At 28.0% G+C, this 24093-nt stretch overlaps 1 protein-coding gene across 2 annotated transcripts in view; it reads right to left on the reverse strand.

The window, feature by feature from the left end:
* Positions 1-24093, reverse strand: part of LOC101237879 (uncharacterized) — a 69853-nt gene continuing 45760 nt past the window's right edge. For both annotated transcript variants that reach the window (XM_065812267.1, XM_065812268.1), the window contains 7 exons: positions 15087-15153; positions 13356-13422; positions 13172-13248; positions 4722-4851; positions 4446-4475; positions 2962-3126; positions 1-831 (listed from right to left, as the gene is read on the reverse strand). In XM_065812267.1, coding sequence (XP_065668339.1) covers positions 121-831; positions 2962-3126; positions 4446-4475; positions 4722-4851; positions 13172-13248; positions 13356-13422; positions 15087-15153 — 1247 coding nt within the window. In that variant the 3' untranslated portion in view covers positions 1-120. The remainder of the gene's footprint in view (positions 832-2961; positions 3127-4445; positions 4476-4721; positions 4852-13171; positions 13249-13355; positions 13423-15086; positions 15154-24093) is intronic.

A 24093-nucleotide genomic window follows, 5' to 3' on the forward strand; every position in this document is an offset into this window, starting at 1 on the left:
TAATTTATAACGATATTTATTACCATAATAATTTAAAAAGACTTATTATTAAAATATTTTCAGTAACACAATAATAAATAAAACTGCATAATAAAAAAATTAAACGTATTTGAATAAATTTTATACAAGATCAGGATAATTTGCCAATTTACTTTTTGAACTCGATCTCTCCGTTTCGATGTTTAAACTATTAATAAAATCTTCATTATCATTTTCGACATTTTCAATTTTATCATTGTCATTAGCATCATTATCATTATCATCATGATCATCATGATCATCATCATCATTATCATCACCGTCATCATCGACATCATTATCATCATCGTCATCATTATTACTATCATTACCATCATCATGATCATCATTATCATTATCACCATTATTTTTTTCATTATTTTCATCTTCATCAATATCTTGTTCATCATCAACATCTTGGTCGTCGTCAATATCGCGATCGTCGTCAATGTCGCGTTCGTCGTCAATATCCCGATCGTTTTCGTCATCGTTGTCGCGGTCAAAGTTAATTTCATCATTGTGGTCAACGTCATTATCGTCAATATCATGGTCATCATCATTATCAATGTAGTCAAGGTCATTGTCTTCATTATTCCCGCTTCTTTCTTCCTCTTCATTATCTACACTTTCATTCAAAGTTTCAATTTTATAAATATTTTCATCGTCCGCCTCATTGATTTTTAAGTAATCATTACTAGCTTCTTCCTTTTTGCCTTCCTTTTCGTTTAGGCTCATAAAAGGTATACCATTTTTGAAAGATACACTAGCTAGCTCCAAACCATTGACTCGAATTATAATTACAAGTTTTTCTCGCTGGAAAAAAAAAACATGTAAAATGTAGTAAATAATTTTTTCTTCATTTTATTAAATTCTTTTAAATTAATTTTATTAATTCAAAACCAAAATTTACTCAAAATAATTACTTATTTAAAAAAAAAATGCTTTAAAATCTATAAAAAAAAAAAATAATTTAAAACATAGACAAAAAAATTTAAAATCTTGAAAAAAATATATAATTCTGATTCATTTTTGCATACAATAGTATTCAGATAAATATTTAAAACGATTATTTTATTTTAATGCGCTGGGCTCCTTTTTTTTTTTAGTGATATAGTTTAATGGTAGCTACACTTAGGTGGCTAAACGTATTATTTTCTGACCATTACTTTTTCCCGACTTCCCTGAAAAGTATAGTTAAAAATAACTATTATGTGTTGCATAATGTTAATAAACTGAAAGCTCTATACATGCAAATCTAACCATTTTATTAACGATACTAGCTGCAATTAGATTTGCAAAAAACTTTTTCTAAAGAGCCTTAATGTAAATGAAATAAATTAAAAGTTGTCAGATTCACAATAGAACAACTTTTATGATGGATAAAAGAAATTATTGTAAGGTTTGAAAGTGCAATTATGGTGCAGTTAATGCTGTGTTTAATATTTATGAAATTTGTCAACTAAACCTAATGAGCATTTTAGAATACAAGAAAGAAAAATTCTAATACTGTTAATGTTAATATTGCTATTTGGCCAGAAACACAATTTTTCAGATCAAAACAGAAATTATCTGTTGGATGAAAACCTCATCAGCAATCTGCTGCTAGTAAAACAATCTGAATTAATGACCAAACTTTAGACTAAAAAAAATACAGTTGTTAATTTAAAACAAATTTAATGTCCAATGGAGGTCAAGTTTAAATAATAACAAAAATAAGGTTGGTGTATTCTTTGTTATCTAGTGTATTTTTACATAATTACTTGATGGACGTTTAAATCAAAATACTGTAGAATGATGATGAAAAAACAAAACAATGCTTTTAATGTAACCACAACTGATGGTGACATGGCACTTGACAACTGATGGTGACATGGCACTTGACAACTGATGTGACATGGCACTTGACAATTGATGGTGACATGGCACTTGGCAACTGATGGTGACACGACAGTTTAAAACATTTAAAATGTTAAACAATGCAATTGTATAAAGTATTGAAAAAAAACAATATGGTTTAAAAAAATTGTTCGGTTCAACTTGTTTTTTAACACACCTTGTTTGTCAAAGCTTTTATTTTGGAGTTAAATAGTTGAGAGAATGTTGCAACAAAAATAAGAAAAAAAAGTAAAAAAATGACAAGAAAAAAAAAAGCTTCAACTTCAGTGGTGCCAATGGGTTTGGAGAGGTAAATATGTTAAAAAAATAATAATTTATATAACAATTTAATTAACAGACAATTTTAAGAGACAATCAATTTGAGACAAAGGTGTTAACTAGTAGTTAAGAGACAAAGGTGTTAACTAGTAGTTAAGAGACAAAGGTGTCAACTAGTAGTTAAGAGACAAAGGTGTTAACTAGTAGTTAAGAGACAAAGGTGTCAACTAGTAGTTAAGAGACAAAGGTGTTAACTAGTAGTTAAGAGACAAAGGTGTCAACTAGTAGTTAAGAGACAAAGGTGTTAACTAGTAGTTAAGAGACAAAGGTGTTAACTAGTAGTTAAGAGACAAAGGTGTTAACTAGTAGTTAAGAGACAAAGGTGTCAACTAGTAGTTAAGAGACAAAGGTGTCAACTAGTAAAGAGACAAAGGTGTTAACCAGTGGTTAAGAGACAAAGGTGTTAACTAGTAGTTAAGAGACAAAGGTAACTAGTAGTTTTAAACAAGTAAAGAGTTAAGAGAGTTGCAAATAAAAAATCTGGAGCTTTGAAGAGGTGAACAGAAATATATGATCAACTCTTATTTTCTTCTAAGCTCAAAAAAGACTTGAAGATACAACAACCTTTTTATAAAAACTTTTAACACAAAAAAGAAGCTGAAAATAATGCACACTTGAAAAATAAAAAAGTGTTTAATTTTCGTATTCTATATAATAATACTATTACAAAAAAGTCACTAAACTTATGCAAATAATTATATAAATACTCTACACAATAAAATTACTTACTGGTATCTGATAGCGCCATTTGTCTGCATATTTTTTAGCTAAAAGAAGTTTATTTTGCAGATCCAGTTCTTTTTCCTTTTTCTGCTTTTCTAACATCATATTGTGTTGTTCAAAAGCACTGTATGCATCTTGATTGTCGTCTACTTTTTCAAAAGTTTTTCTTTGCTTTATCATAAATCAAAATTAGATAAATTAGTATAAGAAAAATAAACAACCACTAAATAAGTAACTCAATAAGTTATAAAGTGTAATTTTGTTTTTCAACAGTTACTGATATTTAATTATGCAAAGTCTTTTAACAGTTACTTGCAATTAGACAAGTAGCAAAAAAAAAAGAATATTCGATTGGTAAAAATGTAATGAAGGTCGCATGATTGTAAAAAATTGCATTAATCTTTTCCATAATATCATGCTTGAATTAAAAAAATGACTATGGAAGTCTGTCTACCTAAATGTGAAATTATGGGTGTTAGGCTTTAGAAAAAAATGTTGTATTTAATTTAGCTTGCTTTAAAAAAAAAATGATGAACTTTTGTAACCTAATTATTTAAAAATTATTATTAGAGCTGGTTCTAAAAAAAAATCCTGCACCAAGACACCCAATGGCATGGTGGGTGTCTTGTGCAGGACCAAAAATATTTTTCTCCTAAAGTATATCATGCTGGACCTCAAAAAAAGAGAAATTTTATAGAGATTTCATTAACAACAATCTTTTTCAAATGTAACCTTCTTAGCAAAGGTATTGATTAATTTTTGAAAGGTTAATTTTTGTTAAAAAATGTTAGCGTTTTTTACAATAAATTAAAAAAAAAAAGAATGTTATTTAAAAGTTTTTTTTTTTTTTAATGTTAGTATTTTTTACAATAAATTAAAAAAAAAGAATGTTATTTAAAAGTTTTTTTTTAAAAACTTTCTATAAAATATTGCTTCTTTTGAGTAAGAAATATTTTTGGTAATATATGACACTCACCATGTTGTCAGGTATATATATAATAATATATATATATATATTTTTATCAAATTTTTTTGGCCGACCTGATGCCAACCTCTAAAAGATTGAGGTCGACAAATTATTGCCAACATCATTTTTCCTAATTCAGAGGGTTGCATCAGACTGCTCATCTAAACCAGCAGTATAAGATATATACACACACACACGTATATATATATATATATATATATATATATATATATATATATATATATATATATAAATATTTATATTTATTTATATATACTTTGTAGTAGTGATAGAGCGCTTGTTTCACAAGTGAAAAATTCCAAGTTCAATCCCCACGTCTCTGGTAGCATTGCACTCAACTTGTTTCACTACGTGGAAACCTTGTTTGTCAAGGTTCGTATTTTAGAGTTATAGAGTTGAGAGAGGGTTGTAACCACAATAAATGTAGCCTCCTTGGCTGTAGTGGCTTTCTTGGCCTTGGGGAGATGAATTAACATTTATACATATAAAAGCAAAAACTTACTTGTTTTGAATACAGTGATATAATGACAACCTAAATTTAAAAAAATTGTTAAATATAAATTAAGATTTGGAAAAAATAAAAATAGCCAAACATAAGTATAAAATAAAAATATGATATATATATATATATATATATATATATATATTTATATATATACAAGATAAAATATTTTAGGTGTACAATGATTTTAATATCAATAAAACAATATTAAAATTATTCGCATAACCATTTATTCACATATCATAATTTGTTAAATAAGCAAGAAAAACAACTTACTAAACTACATAAAAAAATGCAAAACAAAAACTGTGGAAGAAAGTTATTGTTATTAATAAAACAAAACATGCCAGTCACCCAGGCTAATATTGAAAGAACTAACACAATTATGTCTCGAATAGTTCGTTTTCTAAAATGAAACAACACCAACAAATAAATTTATTTTTTATTATATATACTTCTTGGCTTAAACACTAAACTGTTGATGATAAATACAACTTTTAGGTAAGATTAATATTTATTGTATTATTTATTGTATACATTTAAAGTGTATTAAGAAAAAAAAATTAAATACATAATAATGAATATATCAAAAAATTAAATAAATAATAATGAATAAATTAAAAAATTAAATAATAATAATAAATAAATTAAAAAGTTATAATAAATGCTCAAAATACTTAAACTTACATACACACACATATGTATATATATAAATATATATATATATATATATGTGTGTGTGTGTGTGTGTGTGTGTGTGTGTGTGTGTGTGTGTGTGTGTGTGTGTGTGTGTGTATACACACACACATACACACACACACACACACACACACACAAACACACACATACACTCACATATATATATGTATATATTTATATATACATACATATATATATATATATATATATATATATATATATATATATATATATATATATATATATATATATATATATATATATATATATATATATATTAAATTATAATAAATACAGTGCTTTCAAAAAGAAATAGGTGCAGTAAAAAATTGAATTCATTTTCTTTGAAACATCATAAAAACCCATCCATATTTCCTAAAGACTTTGTTTTTTTTTTGAATGACAGAAAAATGGGGTCGTCCATATAGTACGTATGCTAAAAGTTCAAAATATTGACCCTCATTCCCTCCCCACAACAGAGTGGGCTAGAATTGTCTAAAAATGGCAAAACTATTTCTGGATTAAATATAGACATATGATACATGTTTATAGGGGTTTTTTGGGCCACGAATTTCATTTTTGGAAAAAAACGGAACAAAACACATACTGAAACATTTTAGTCTCTGTATAATAAGTTTTAGGCAATAATAACATTTAATAGATCTCACCCGGAGATAATCCACTGCAAAAAGGTGGTAGCTCTCCTTTTAAAAAGTGTTTCACTCTCATAAAAGACATCAAGAAATAAATCCAAAAAATGTTGATTAACAGTAAATTAGACAATTGTGATTGTCCTACCTACCAAAATACAGCATCACTAACAGAAAATGTTCAATGTTTTGAATGCAAATCTAGGTTTCATGTTGCTTGCCCATCTATTTCAAAAGAAGATAAAGTAGCGAACAAAACCACAGTTTCAAATTCCCTTCTCCCTTTGTGATGTCTGCCTAACCAACCTCAAAATAAATCTAAATTAGAAGCATTGAGGCTGAACACTCTAGAATCTAATGTTACAGAAATCAAAACAGAGCTCAATGAAATAAAACAACTGTTAAAAAAATGCTCAAGTGATACTAAATCTAAAAATAATAACTTATGGTTCAACAAAGAAAGGTTAAATACAGTGAAAACTCTAATCAAATAATAAATAAATATTCATACCAATTAAACATGCAAAAAATTATTATCAGTGATTTACCTAAGGAATGAAGTTGTTATTATGCTGCACACACAAAACAGTTTTATCCAAGAATTTAGCAAGGCGAACAACACCAAAGATCATTTTAAAATAGAAGCTATCAAACCGATAAAAATAAACCATCAATGTTTCAAGTGTTTGCGAAAGTAAGTAAAATATTACAAGAAGGTTATCGATGTTTTAAAAACAAAGTAACACTTGGATTAACTTCTTGCATAATATATGACAAACTCTATGTAGTGCGTTGTTTTAACTATCAAAGCTTTGGAAATTTGCAAAGGAATGCAAGAAACAAGAACCGATATATGTGCTAAATGTAGCGAAAAACATCGAACTGATCTGTGCTCTTCAATGGATAAAAAATGTGTTAACTGTGTTTTAGACAAAAATGATAATTTTCATTGTGCATTTGATATTAAATGTCCTTCACTTGAGAGAGAAAAACACCTTTTTCTTTATCTCTTTCTTTTCTTATTTTGTGCTTTTTCAGCACAAAATAAGAAAAGAAAGAGGTAAAGAAAAAGGTGGCGGGGTAGGAATTTTATTAAAACAATCAATTAAGCACAAACAACTACCAAATAAACAGTTTCACTCTTTTGAAGATGTGTGTGTTAAAATTACGGCAGCCAAAAGATCACTAATTTTAATTTGCATTTATAGACTAATATTTGTCTCTCACATAACATTTCTGGATGAATTCATGGATTTACTTAAAACGATAGCATCAACAGGTTGCAAATACATTATAGTGGGTGATATAAACATACACTTAGATACTAAAGAACTATTTAGCATAAGTTTCAAAGAAATACTAGATGTACTAAATCTAACACAACATGCCAAAGAACCAACTCATAAAATGGAACACATACTAGATGTAGTAATAAACAAGCCAGATGAAATATCAGTAGTTATGCTCGCTGTAACAGACTTAAATTTGAGTGATCATTTTCTCACCGATTTTAAAGTAGAACAAAAAATAGAAAAAAAGTTATACCAAACTATCACATACAGGAATTTAAAAACAATTTAAATACAGTCCTTTAACAATTAAATTTTTTTTTTCTTTTTTAGGTGCCCCAGAAGTTCTAATGGTCTTGTCACAGAGTACCGCGGAAGTGCATTTAACCAGGAAGTTCACAGAATTGTGCAGAAACATGCCCCTTTGAAAATAAAAAGAATAAAAATAGTCAAAACAGCTCTTTGGTTTGACGAAGAATATATACAACTTAGGCAAAAACGTAGAAAAGCAGAAAAATTGTTAAGGAGAACAAAAAATGAAAGTGACAAAAAAGAATATAGACGCCTGAGGAAAAAAACAACAAAACAAAAAATGAAAGTGACAAAAAAGAATATAGACGCCTGAGGAAAAAAACAATAACTGCTTATATAAAAAAAAGAACATATTTCTATAACCTATTAAATAAAAACACTACAAGTAAAAATCTATTTTCATTCGCAAACAAGCTACTAGATAAAACTCAAAAACATGTACAACTAACAGCCAATTCAGACGAAGAACTAGCTAACAACTTAAATAATTATTTTACTGAAAAAACCAGAAAACACAGGTCTGGTCTTCAAATATCCCAAACAAAGAAAAACACATCATAATGAGCAGTTTTTAAGAAATTTTGATCCAATGACATACAAAGAAGTTTACAAAATCACAATGTTATTTCGAGTAAAATGTTCTCCTGATGATCCGATTCCAGCATATCTACTACAGAACAATTTACAAACATTTATATATATATATATATATATATATATATATATATATATATATATATATATATATATATATATATATATATATATATATATGGGTTGAAATAGTAAACCTATCCATAGAATCAAGCAGCATGGATTGTCTAAAAAGTGCTACATTACTTTCAATAATAAAGAAGTTAGACTCTGCCACAGATACTGAAGACTCAAAAACTACAGACCAAGTTTTTAATTTTGTATTCATTAGCAAGCTAATAGAAAGAGTAGTTTTTAATCTCCTTGATTCCCACCTGACAACAAACAATCTTCATATAGAACATCAATATGCATACAAAAAACATCACTAAACTAAAACACTTTTACATAAGCTTACCAATAATATAATTGAACTCTTTAATAAACATACACCTTAAGTAGTAATGTTATTTGATCTAAGTGTTGCCTTAACTTACTTGGAATATTAACCAGTGAGATAGGTATAATTGACTCACAAGTGGTCACAAGTGGTTCAAATCATTTTTAGTTAACTGTACTCAAAAAGTTAAAATTGGTAACTCATATTCGGAAAACCAAAATGTAAAATATAGAGCACCACAAGGTACAGTCCTGGGTCCAAAACTCTTTAATATCTATATGAGACCACTATACAAATATCTGAACATAATCAATGTTAAAACTTTTGGATACTCAGATGATCATCAAACTCTAAAAGCATTCCTTCCTTCATCTCAATATAATGTACTAGTCCTAGATATACCAAAATGTCTTGAATACATATCTAAATGGATGAATGAATCATTACCAATCGAAAACAAAAATATTAATTATGGCACACCAAGCATTCAAAAAGATATTATTATTAAAGGTACTTTTATTAACAAGGAATGCATTAGATTTGTTGACTCGATAAAAGTTTAGGGGTGACTTGACAAAGAATTATCTTTAAAAACACAAATAAATAAGATTGTTTAAAACTGCTACAATATATTGAGCAAAATATCCAAAATAAAACAATTCTTATCGTACAAAGATTGGTGTGCACCATAGTATGTTCACTAATATTTGCACAGCAAAATTATTGCAACTCCCTCTACTTTGGAATTGAAAAGTCACTATTAAAAAAATGTAGTCTGTTCAAAATTGTGCAGGAAGATTGGTATTTAAAACTAGAATAGAAAATCATGTAAATGACCAGGAATTTAACAAATTGCATTGGCTGAAAATTAGAGAAAAATATATTTCAAGGTCCTTTTATTAATGCACAAATTTATTATAATGGAGGCACTAACGTCATTATGCAATTTAGTTCACTACTCAATGTCAGAAAGAACACTAAAATTAAAGGAAACAAAATGCAGCAATCGTTTTGGTAATCGAGCATTATCCCACTATATTCCTAAACTTTGGAATATATTTCCAAATAACATCCGTGACAAAAAAAACACAACTATTTATAAAAAAAAAAAAATCTTATTTAATGATGAATGATGAACTATTCCACCAGAAAATTCTTGAATGTTAAATTAAAATCTCTTGAACATTAATTTAAGAAAATTTTTTTTACTGCTATAATAATTTGTTGCACAGCTGAGCAAGTGTTTTATCCACTATTCTGGCAAAACACAGTAGCTGTGGGTAAACATATGTATTTATTTATTCATTAATTTTATTTTTGGGCTCCATTTTAAGTTTAGAGTGGTCATGACAACAAATGTGGTTAGGAGCTGCCAAGAGTGGTCATGGGGTGTCTCGATAGTTTTTAAATTAGATGGGACATGTTGTATGTCTAAATATAGATAATTGCAGTCAGGAAATTCCGATCTGGACATATTCGGTCTTTAAAAGTAGTCATGACTGCTCAAATGTTCATTTTAAGGGTGGTCAAATGTGGTCCGGAGATGTTCCGATGTTTTTCAACTAGATGGGACATGTTGCATGTCTAAATACAGGTAATTGCAGTCAGGAAATTTGAAACTGGGCACATTTAGTTTTCAGGAGTGTTCAAGGATGGTCATGGAATATCCTGAGGGCTATTCAATTATAGGGTACATGTTGTATATCTAATTATAGGTAATTGAGATTAAGAAAATCAAATATGGGCATAATTGGTCTCTAAGAATGGTCATAACCGTACAGGTGGTCATTTTAGGGGTGGTCAAGGATGGTCCTGGGGCGTCCCAATGGTTTTTTAATTAGATGGAACAGTTGTTTGTCTAATTATAGGTAATTGAGGTTGGGGAATATAAATCTGGCCATATGTGTTCTCCAGGAGTAGTTTTGATCACACAGGTAGGTGTGGTCATGGGTTGTCAAGATGGTATTTTTTGTGATTTTCATTTATTCTATGTACTTAATTTCTTTGATACTGTGAATATAAACAAATGTTCAATAAAAATGAACTTTATTGACATAAATTTTTTTTATATATAAGAATCTAGGTGATGACATATATCATACATTAGTACATCTAGAGCCCATTGGCCTCCTCAGGTTGATTTGAGTCTTTGTCCCTGATTCCTCCTTATACTGGGCACCTTAGTATTGTAGCTGCAAAACATTTTCACCATAAGATCATAGTTTGTTTGAAGCCTGGAGAATTTCATTGTGTAGTGCTTACTGTTATTTAAGTGTAAAACATTATTATTAGGGTGTATGAAATGACTATTTTTCACAAATAATTTACTGTTTTTCCTTTTTTTTTTTTGTCTTATTTAAATGAACAAAACACATTTGACCCATTTAAAGTACAATTTTCTAGATGAAAATAGCATTTTAGAAAAGTTATTTAGACTTAAAACTAAAAGTACTAGATGATGAAGTTTTCTTACTCTTAACACAACAAGAAATTAAAAATCTTTTTTTCTTGTAAACAAATTAATTCCTCTTTACTAAATTAAACTCTTCTTTTTACGTAAACAATGTAAAAAGAAGAGTTTTTTTTACGTAAATACTTTTTTCATACATAAATACAAATAATGAATATTCTCTTCCATAAATCATCATTTTACACATGTTCACATAAATTTAACACAATACAGCAATCCATAAAAATGAACATTAAAAAACCGCTTAAACATATTTTTTTAAATTTTTATTTAGGTGCCCCAAGAAGTCTATACGGTCTTATCACAGAGCACCCCAGATGAGCATTTAATCAGGAGTTCACGCCCCCTTTCAAACCGATGTTGCAAAACTTGCCCAGAGGTGGGGTTTGAACCCCACCTTTGGAGTTCAAACCCCACCTCTGGGCAAGTCTGGAACCAGATCCTTTGTTTCTGAGGCAAGTACACTACCACTGCGCCACAGCTGCTCACAAACATAACAAAAATAATTACTAATAAAAAAAACTATTAAACTAAAATCACATAGTCATCATAGAATGTTTCAAAACTTTGCACAATACATTAAAAGTGCTATTTAAAAAAGATTTCAACAAGATTTAAGTGATTAAAAATCGAAAACTGGTCTTTATGCCTCTTCCTTAGTTTTTTAAAGCAAAATCTATGATTGGATATCATTTATAATTAAAAACCTAGCACTTACTGTGCTCAACTGAGCTCAAAAAATTTGGTTGTAAATTTTTATCTATATATGAGAGTGTAATTTAAAGTTGATCACATGTGCAGCCTAGTGTGGCCTAATGTTTTTCTGCTTGTGTAATGATGAGTGTTAAAAATAAGGTTGCACATATTAGGGGTTTTATTGAAATGCACTTTGAAAAAATACAAGAATAAAAAATAAACTTTCATATTTCTTATTTCAATATATGATGTCTATGGACTAATATATGCCTAATATATTAAAATGTTGTAAAACTGTCTTACTGGCCCCAATATTTGAAAGATGGACTAATATGATGTCTATGGACTAACATATGGACTAATATATTAAAATGTTGTAAAACTGTCTTACTGACCCCATATTTCTTTTTCATATAATTTTTTCATTTTGACCAATATTTGAAAGTTGGACTAATATGATGTCTATGGACTAACATATGGACTAATATATTAAAATGTTGTAAGACTGTCTTACTAGCCCCATATTTCTTTTTTATATGATTTTTTCATTTTGATAAATATTTGAAAGATAAAATATTGTTATTTTTGTGGTTAAATTGATATACTGAGCTCAAAAATGATCCCAGTGGGCATCGGACGCCCGAAGACATCTAACAGACATCTTATTTCAATAAGATTTGACACCTCCCCACACAGCTTGTACAGTAAAATCATGGATTAAAGAAAATAAAGTAGATTTATTGCCCTGGTCAGTTCGATCATCAGATCTGAATCCAATTGAATCTATGTGGGCTTGGGTGGACAAAGAATTAATCAAGGTGCAAATACGATCCATAAACAGCCTAAATCAAAAATTAGATATGGTTTGAAAAAGAATTCCAAGAGAAATCTGCAACAATCTTGTATAATCAATGCAAAAAAAGATGTGTTGCTTGCAAAAAAGTTCATGAGAGATATTTTAAATACTAGCTTAGATGTTATTTTTGTTGCTTTAATTTTTTATATAGTGCAGTTTTTTTATTGATATTTTTTGTTATTATGTTTGATAATGTTTTTATATACAATTTTAGGCTTCAGTATGCTATCCAATAGATATATATAGAAATAGCCAAGACTTGTTTAAAAAAAATTTTTTTTCACAAATAAAAAAAAAATTTGTTCAATATCTTTTTTAGTTTTTATGTTATGGTAGTTTAATATGCTTTAAGCAACAATATTTTACTGCATTTACTTTTTTCACTAACACATACATACATACATAGATACATACATAGATACATACATACATACATACATACATACATACATACATACATACATACATACATACATACATACATACATACATACATACATACATACATACATACATACATACATACATACATACATATACATATATATATATATATATATATATATATATATATATATATATATATATATATATATATATAAAAAGAGAGAGAGAAACCTTCTTGACTGGTGTGACCCTCTGAAGCCTTGAGGAGGTGAATTTAGTTTATTATTTATGCATACTTAAATATATATTTTAAAAATAAAAAATATTTTATTACACAAGCTTAGGATAATTGTATATCTCCATACGAAATGGTGTTCTCTTTAAACCTTTGTAATACAAGAAGCATGTAAGCTAAAGGAAAACAAAGAACTTGTAAGCTAAAAAAACAAAGTGTGGTTAAAACAATTTTTGTCAAACTTTTGAAATAATAAATTAAATATTTTTAATAAAAAATCAACCAAAATGATAAAGTATGTAGGAGTGGCATAGCCAATTACACTGCCACCTTTAATTGACATCCAACAACTAAAAAAGTTGAAAATTTTAATTAAAAAAAAAAATTATTACAACAGTTGCTTTTGATTATTTATATAAATTGTATATAAAATCTTTCAGAATTTTTTTTTTAATATCAAACAATAACTTATAGTAAAACCACTAATTAGATCATGTTCAATTTTTTTTTTTTTTTTTACATACTAAATTGTATAAATAAATCCTTACCCATAAGTCTACGACAAAATTCATTTTAGCTCTATAATTATTATAACTATAAATTCTAATACTAAATACCTCAGCCGAAAAACTGAAACTGAAAAAATATACAAAACTTATAGGAATTTACTTATTACTTCTAATCCAAAAAAGCTATTTTTTCCAAGTCTTTTCTAATAATGCCATCATATTAAGTGCTGCATAGAAAGGTATTATGAATCATTTAAGTAAAGATTTAACAGATATATAACCTTCTAGTATATCTTCAATTTCATAATAAATGACTTCATAAAAGTACTTGAAAATTTTTGCTAATTTTTCAGACACACTCACTATTCCCAATCCCTATCAGACACACTCACTATTCCCAACTTCTGTTCAAGATCGTTGTATTTATTCTTATTTATTAAAGTCACGCCACATAAGCATCTAATATTCATCTTTTTTCATTTAAGATGCTGGACACCATCAACTTTTATTGCCCATGTTTCACAACCAAATATCATAACAATCTGGACTTCTATGTATAACTTTACTTTATTCGTTAATGATACACTTCTTTCTGTGAAAAGTTCTTTCTGTAAAAATGTTCTTTCTGTTAAAAGTTCTTTCTGTTAAAAGTTCTTTCTATTAAAAATTCTTTCTGTTAAAACTGGAGCTTGTTTTCTAAACTTGGCCCAGACATACCTTGCTCTTATGCTGATCAAGTTGCATCTCTAAGAAACTTTTTTTTCAAGCTTTTTTGTTTTTATATTAGTTTTTTTATTATTTATCTTTATTTATAAATCTATTAAGTTCCTATAACTTTTAACTTTATAATTAAATCCTTATAATTCCAAACCCTATAACTTCAAAACATGTATTGGACAGCTTCAGGTTTGCTTTAGAAAATAATTTTCAGCCTAACTAAAACTAATCAAAAACTGTTAGGCACAATTAACACACAGTTGTATTACTGTAAAAAGTAATGAAGATATTGAAATGTATGGATACCAAACCTACTATATACTTAGTAGCACTACATTTAAATTATGTTCTCAAAAATTTATGTTCTTGACAACTCTTTTTCTAATTGAATGGATATTTTGAACATTGTGATTAAGAGTTTAGCTACCAGTCTCCTTCTGTATTTGTTTTTTATCAACAACAAGACTTAAAACCATTTCTGTATATTGTTAATGATACCATGTTATACTACCTTGTTATATTACCTTGTTTGCTAAAACAATACAAAATATTAAAAACTTTAATCCAAAATATTAATAAATATTTTTCATAATCTAAGCGCTAAGTTTCATAATTCCATATTGAAAAATTTCTAATCTATTTAATGATATTGATATAACCATCATAAAGATAAGAAATTTTTAAATGATTTAGTTAAATTGATTTTTATATTGTGTAATTGATATATGCTTTTTATTTGCAAATATATATATACAAGTTTTTAAATAAAAGTTTCATAACATAAGCACCTCTGTGATTTTTCTCTTTCATGAAATACTGCACCACCTCCCATTCCTGAAATAAAAGCAGGAACACCTAAAGAATAAAACAGAATAGTAAAACACTTTTTTTATTTTTACAACAACAATTTTTATTTTTATAAAAACAAGCATATATATATATATATATATATATATATATATATATATATATATATATATATATATATATATATATATGTATATATATATATATATATATATATATATATATATATATATATATACATATATATATATATATATACTTATATACACACACATACATTAGGAGTTGGAATCGAACATACATACTGTATGTTTGCAAGATCTGTGTGTGTATACACACATATTTATATATACACACATATATTTAACTAAAGTGTGCAAAATATATAAGGAGAGAGCCAACCTATATCTGCAGGAAAAATTTATATTATCTAGTTTTATAATCAAGTTTTAACCTCATTAAAAAATAGCATTACTGATAAGCCTTAAAGGACTGATAGTGAATATTGGATATAGCTTTTTAGCTTTTTGTTTTGTTGAGTACTCTAGAACCAGATAAAATTGTGACTGGCAGAATAAATAGGTTATTTTAATTATTTTTAGTATTCTTCTTAATACATATTTTCATGAAAGCTTCTTGAAGTTGTTTGTTTTTAAATATATTTATCAGTTACTTTTAACAAATTTTGAATGAGATGTGTCACTTGTCCTATGTGGTGTGTTATAACAGCCTGCATAATGCTGAAACACTATTTTGTCGTTTGAGCACTTTTTTTATATTCATTGAATGTGCTAAGAGCCTACTAATTAGGTTTTGGTCTAAAGTATAAATTTGAAATCCATAGAGCTAACTGAAACAATAAACTATGGAAATATTTATATATAAATTATATATATATACAGGGTGCGGAAAAAATTCCCGTACAAAAGTATAATTTAAAAAAAATATCTGTATAGTGTTTTCTTTCAATATATAGTGTGTTTTTAGTACTCTTTTGTATTTCTTCATATTACTATAGTATTTTTTAGTATTATTTTGTTTTAAATTAAAGTAAAATTTGTTTCTCATTTTCTACAGGAACTTTTGCTGTTTTTGCTGTTTATATTTTTGTACGGGAACTTTTTCCGCACCCTGTATATATATATATATATATATATATATATATATATATATATATATATATATATATATATATATATATATATATATATATATATTTATATATATGTATATATATATATATATATATATATATATATATATATATATATATATATATATATATATATATATATATGTATATATATATATATATATATATATATATATATATATATATATATATATACATGTATATATATATATATATATATGTATATATATATATATATATATATATATATATATATATATATATATATATATATATATATATATATATATATATATATATATATATATATATAATACTTGACATTCACATCACTCCAGCTTCTGTATCTAAAGTGATTTCCTGCTTAGACTCTTCTACAGCTTGTGGCCCGGACAACATACCTGTCATTGTCTTGCAGAAGTGTTCTCCGGAACTGTCGTCTATACTCTCAAAACTATTCAACAAGTGCTTATCAGAGTCTTGTTTTCCAGCCTGCTGGAAAGCGGCATCTGTTATTTCTACCTAAAATTCTGGAGAGCGATCTGATTCGTCTAACTACTGTTCCATTAGTTTTCTTCCTATCATAAGCAAGGTTTTTGAATCTTTAATTAACAAACACTTAATTTCTCATCTTGAATCTAATAACTTAATTTCTGACTATCAATATGGATTTTGATCTTCTCATTCAACAGCTGATTTGCTAACAGTAATAACCAATAGGTTTTATTGTGCAATATATAAAGGTGGAGAGGTTAAGGCCATTGCTCTTGACATTTCTAAAGCTTTTTATAAAGTTTGGCATGCTGGTCTTCTCCATAAGCTTTCTTCTTATGGTGTATCTGGCAACATCTTTAAGATTATTGAATCCTTCCTTTCCAATCGTAGTATAAAAGTTGTCCTCGATGGACAGCACTCATTTTCTTATTCTGTAACTTTAAGGGTTCCTCAAGGTTCTATCCTTGGCCCTATACTCTTTTTAATTTACATTAACGATCTTCCAGATATTCTCACATCTAAGGTGGCATTGTTTGCTGATAATACTACCATTTATTCTTGTCATGATAAGAAGCCAACACTCTCTGATTGCTTGGAGGGGGCATTTGAGCTTGAAAAGGATCTTACTTCTGCTACAGCATGGGGCTCACAGTAACCGGTGAACTTCAATACAGATAAAACTCAATTTTTTTCAGCCAATCATTATCGCAATAACTTAGATCTTCCTATATTTATGAACGGTGATGTACTCGATGAGTCATCAACTCTTCATCTTCTAGGATTAACTCTTACTTCCGATCTTTCTTGGAAACCATGTATCTAATCTGTTGCAAAATTAGAACCCGCTAAGGTTGCATCTCTTTATCAAGCTTGACACTTTCTTACTTTCTTATTCTCTATCTCTATAAATCTCAAATCCAGCCTTGTATGGAATACTGTTGCCATATCTGGGGTGGATCTTCTAATGATGCCCTTTCCCTTTTAGACAAGGTGCAAAAGCGCATTGTAAACATAGTTGAACCTGCTCTTGCAGCCAACCTCCAACCATTATCACATCGTCGTAATGTTGCTTCTCTTTCTCTTTTCTACACATACTATAATGGGCACTGCTCTAAAGAGCTAGTGTTTCTTGTGCCATCTACTAAAATTCATTCTCGTGTTACTCGCCATTCAATTAAGTCTCATCTATTTTCTGTGACTGTTCTTAAGTGCTCAAAAAACTCTAATTTGTCTAGTTTTTTTCCTCAAAAACCAGTTATTTGGAATTCACTTCCTTCATCTTGCTTTCCTGATTCATATAACTTGCAATCCTTTAAGTCGTCTGTTAATCGTTATCTTGCTCTACAATCTTTTTTCTTCCATTAACTTCCAACTTTTTTAAATGGTGACTGCAAGCAACTGCTAATTAACGAAAAACTAAGAAGAGAATTTAAGAGCAAGGAAACAGTTGACAGAAAACTTAAAAAACTGTAAATTGAAAGCATCAGGTAAACATGAAGATAGGAGAGACCTTTAAAGCACTGATATTAAAGGAAATAAACAAATAAAAGTTTTTTGAGTGTGAAAAATTACTGACTTTAAAGTATTAAGTGTGTTCTCATTGTGTACTTTATTTCTTAAAAGAAAGTCTAATCTTCTTGAAACTCAGATTTAGAAATTTGTAATTGCGACAAAATTTGTGAAAGAATGGGGCTGAGACTGATTAGACTATAAGACTGAGATTAGCAGCTAGAACAGATTCAACAACATAAACAATGCGTTTTTGGACCTTGTCTAAAAGAGAGAAGATCTCATTGGAAGAAACAGTCTAAATATGGCAACAGTTTTCCATACAAAGTCAAATTTATTCATACTTTTTTTAGAAGTTAGGAATGGACTCAAAATTAAAAAAATGGCAAGCACAATAAAGAGAAACAACTTTAGAAGATGCTAAATTTGCAATGAATTGTATAAATTATTTTTATGAGAGGTCATTAGCAAATGATAACCATTAAAGATGTAAAGTAGAGTATTTAGTAACAGTGTTGCCATTCATCAAGAAGATGTAAAGTAAAAAAATTAGTAACAGTGTTGCCATTCATCAAGACTATGTAAAGTAGAAAATTTAGTAACAGTGTTGCCACTCATCAAAAAGATGTAAAGTAGAAAATTTAGTAACTGTTGTCATTTATCAAAATTATGTAAAGTAGAAAATTTAGTAACAGCGTTGACATTCATCAAGATTATGTAAAGTAAAGGATTTAGTAACAGTGTTGTTTTTGTGTTCATGAATATTTTCTTTTATATAGTTGTATGTGTCTTAGTTATAGCATATAGTATTAGCTCACCTGTAACTTACTATATATGTATGTTTGTGTTCAGTCTAAACCACTGGATGCGGTGTTCACTCACCCTTAAGTTGCTATTTGTATGTTTGTGTTCTGTCTGAACTCTATGGAAGTGTTCATTCACCCATAAGTTACTTTATGTATGCTTCTGTTCTGCCTCAACCTCTGCCATGGTGTTGGTTTGCACATTTATCACCTATTTGTCGTAAAATCAGGTTCGAATCCTTTGACCATTCTTTTATGTACTTCTGCCTAGCACCCCTTCACTCTATCACCTTTCTCTTTGTTCTTTATTGTTCTCTTTCTTCCCAAGACTGTACTCTTTTAGATATAATTTCTGATCAAATCGACCATGCCCTTTCTCTTTACCCCTCCGCCAATATTTTTGTTATTGGAACCTTTAATGCTCATCACACTGAATAGCTGACCCTAACCCTGATGGCACTAAAACCCACAACTTCTACATTTCTCAATCTCTTACTCAGATAGTTAACTTTGTGACTCATTTTCTAGACAACACTGATCACTTACCTTAACTTCTTGATTTGTGTCTTACCTCTGATCCTAGCGTGTGTTTAATTTCTCGTTTAGTTGGTTCAGACCATGCATTGATCTCTACAAACCTTTCATCTTGTACTTCTTCTTTGGACTTGCCCTATCATTGCACTACTTACTACTACCCTAAAGCTGACTGAGATTCTTTTAGTAATTTTCGTGGTGATGGTCCTTGGGCTGATGTATTTTCTCTCTCCCCTGATAAATGTGCCTCCTACGTAACCTCCTGGATCCAGGCAGGAATGAAAGCTTTTATTCCTTCTCATCAGTTCCAAATTAATCCTTATTCTACTCCATGGCTTTCACCTTTTTGTGCAGCTACTATATCCAATTGTAATCATTTTTTTTATCTATTTCAAAAGAACAACTCTCTTGAGAACAAGTGCACATTTATTATTGCAAGAAATTGAGGTAAGAAAGCACTGTCTGATGCTAAGCTCCATTATTCTCAATTCACTAAATCTTGTATCTTATTTCAAAGGTTAGACTTAGGAGACTTTGAGAAAATCTTCAACAGTGTCATTAACTGATCTTATTACCTCTACTAAGGAAAACACTGAACTGAAAAGAAGCCATCAATTGCAAAGTTAGCATTTGCTAAGGTTGCGTCATCATGCTTGCCATTTTCTTGCTCCTGATTCCATTCTCTACCTCTACAAATCTTTTATTTGCCCTTGTATGGAATACTATTGTCATACTTGGGTTGGTTCTTCTGATGCTCTTTCTCTTCTAGACAAATTTCAAAAACGCATTGTAAATGGTTGGACCTGCTCTATGCTAAGCTTGAGCCTTGCTCTCATCCTTGTAAATTTGCATCACTTTTTCTAGTCTACAAATACTATCATGGTTGCTGCTCAAAAGAGCTATGATTTCTAGTTCCATCAACCAAAACTCATTCTTGCTTAACCCATTATTTAGAAAAATCTATATACTATACTATATCTGTCCCTGCATGCTCTAAAATCTTTTGTCTAGTTTTTTTCCCAGCACTTTAACTTTTTGGAATTCTCTCCCATCTTCATGTTTTCCTAACTCAAACAACATACAACTTTTCAAGTCTTCTGTCAACTGTTTCCTTTTTTTCAATTCTTCTTATTTTTTAACTCTATTCTTCATTTTCTAGTAACTCCCAACCTAATAGTAGTTGCTTGCAGCCATATTGGAAGTGAATCAAAATTAAGAGAAAAAAAAAGATCATTTATTAGTTATTTAAAAAAAAAAAAGATAAACATTTATTACAGGGTACATTATTTTAAAAATTTTAAATGTATTATTTGTATTAAACATGTTAAAGGTGTTAATATGTTTAATTCAAATTTTATTAACACTATTCATTATTTTAGTTGTGCTATTTTGATTTGCCTACAGTAGGCTTCTGTTAAAACAATATTCTAAGGATGTGAATTTTTATGATGTAAATTTTACTTCATTATAAGCCCAAAAGTTAGGAAGAAAATGAAATTGGACACAACTAAGGCAAGAATAATTTTGTTTACTGGTAACTTTATAAAACCAGCTTTAACGGTTAACTGTGTAATTATTATTTTGTGCTTGTATGTTGTTTTTTTATGTTAACAAACTTTTTGCTATGATTGTGTTATTAAAATTATTTCTTTTGTTGTGTGACTTTTACCTATTTTTATCACAATGCCTTAAGTGTAAACACGCACATATAATAATATTGTTAAATGTAAACACTCACATATAATAATATTGTTAAATGTAAACACTCACATATAATAATATTGTTAAAATACTATTTCTATGCTACTTTTATAAAAATTACATTCATAAAAAGTGATTTAATGCTTTCATTAATACTTAACTGATTACAAAGCTGTTAGGTATTTCTTGATATCACCATGATTCATTATACAGGTTGCTTAACGGATTATAATTGTATTTAAAGAGTTTGCTTAGTAGATTATAGTTGTTTATTAACTAAAAATGTCCTTTAAATTTAATAACTTTAGGTCTTTATTATTATTATCATAATTATTATTATTATTATTATTACTATTATATACTTGGCTGTTTAAACCAATAGTTAGTATTATTTTTGTGATTTTGGCATTTATACCTTTTCTCCCTTAAGCCATTTAAAATATTTTGGTTTTTAAAGTTATTGAAAATAAATACTCATAATATTGATAATAGTTGGATACACAACTTTTAAACAATAGATAATAATTATCAACTCAGTTTTGTGCAGGGATGTGGAGTCATAAAAAAAAAGTACCAACTCTGACTCCAATCGTTGAAATTTTCAGAGTATGACTCTGACTCTGACTCCACAGCAAAATTTTTGAAAAATTCTTTGAATTTTTCAAAAAATATTACGTGATAATTCAAAAAAATTTTTTTGACAAATATATGAAATTTTTTTTAAAGGTTGAATATTTTGTACATGCACATGCAATATTGAGAAGTTTTACTATTGGAGTTGGAAGCGCAATTTTGTTTAGCAACTCCGACTCCGCTAAAAATGTTGCAAACCCGACTCCGCGACTCTGACTTCACAGCCCTTGCTTTCTGTCACAGTTACACCTATGAATATTGTATATTAATACAACTACTTTCATAAAACTCCAAAGCTTGTACTGAAGCTGTTATTTTTGATGATTACTTTTTTTCAGTTTTTAGAGTGATGTATAATACTACTAAGATAGTTGAGATGTTAGCTTACATAGAGTGATGTCTGCTATTTAAAAAGTAATAGGGGGCTTTAGATAAGTTTTTTTAGTACTTATTTAAAAAAACATTTAACTTTTAAGGTTACTTCATATTCAGATGGATATCAGCAAATTTTGGGGTCTCCATCTACCTAAATCATTTCCCCGACGAAACATTTTCAACCAAATCTATAGCAATAACAGAGTTGAGAAATTTATAAAAAATAGTTTTATAACACATATATATGTGAGCTAACTGAGATATTCTAAAACCTATAAACTCAAAAGGTATTCAAAAACCTTGACGAACAAGCGGCCTTGTTTGTCTTGTTTGAGAGGGTTGCAACCATAACTAAAATAGCCTCCTCAACTGCAATGGCTTTCTTGGCGTTGGGGAGGTGAATTAAGATTTAAAAATAAAAAATTAAAGATATATATTGCTGATAATTGTTGAAGCAAATTTTTATATTTTTCCAGAAATCTTTATGAAAACAAACTGGTAAGCTATAGTTATTTTTTGACATAACATTGTTGTAAATTTTCTAACTTTTAGTATATATTAATATACCTTTTATTTCAATTTTTTTAGCTGAAAATGAAGCTAATACAAGCTCAGGTGCTCAATACAGTTCTCTGATTATACTCTTAATAATAATCTGTTTAATTATTGTTATTATATTTAATGAACTCTCAATTTAGCTGGCAAAGTTCTTATCATTTCTATTATCATTCATAGTTTTTTTAATTATTTTATTTTATATTCATAAGTTATTAACTATTTTAATGTGTTTTTATGAGTCTTTAGTTACAAGTAAACCAACAGCAATTCACTTGCATTTTTTGTTTAAGAAGTAATGAACTTGAAGTTGAATGAAGTTAAATGAAGTTAAATATAGTTTTCAATTCACATTCAATATGAAGGTCAACTATTTATTTTCATCATTCATATCATTCATCAAGATACAAACAATGTATCTTGATGAATGATTTTTTTAGCATTATTTCTATTTAAGTTGAGATTATTAATTATAAAAATTTTACTTTTTGATTAATTTGATATCTATATATAACAAATAGCATTTGATTTTTATTCATTAAACAAAATAAGCTCTGGGATATATTCAAATATAAATGATAACAGTTAGCTATGGTTTTTTTGTTAAAGTAATATTTATTTTAGGATTTACCTTCTTAACACTTAGAATTTATTTGACAGATATTTAAACCTCTGTCAGATGTTTACCTTTTAAATCAAAAACCAAGTCCTCAGACCTATAAAAAGATTACTGATAAAAAATCTCTTGGTTGTAAATGCTTGGTTCACAAGCAAAAGATTTGGGGTTCAAATTTACCATATGCTATACCATATACTTGTTCGTATTTTGGTACATGTTTTGAAGTTTAGGGTTAGGAAAGAGTTGCAAAGAAAATAAAAACAAAGCAAACAAACAAAAAAAAAGCTTCCTTAACTGAAGTAGAATAAAGTATAATTAGTGTCTTTTTAATAACTTATTTTTGCAAAAATCAAAATAATGCTGCGATAATGATCAGTTAAAAATTTTAATTAATAAGGTTAGGAAAATAGACCCACTATGACTTTCCATAGATCAAAAATGCTAGTTTTATAATAATAAATCATTGATTGATAAGGATGGTATTTACAATAATAAATCATTGATTGATAAGTATGTCTGATAAAAAATGACACCAATGTTCAAATTCAAATTTAATATTGTCATGAACATCATTAAAATAATTTTTTGTTAAATAATAGTCAAAAATATCA

Source organism: Hydra vulgaris, chromosome 12, assembly GCF_038396675.1.
Source record: "Hydra vulgaris chromosome 12, alternate assembly HydraT2T_AEP".
Classification (NCBI taxonomy): domain Eukaryota; kingdom Metazoa; phylum Cnidaria; class Hydrozoa; order Anthoathecata; family Hydridae; genus Hydra; species Hydra vulgaris.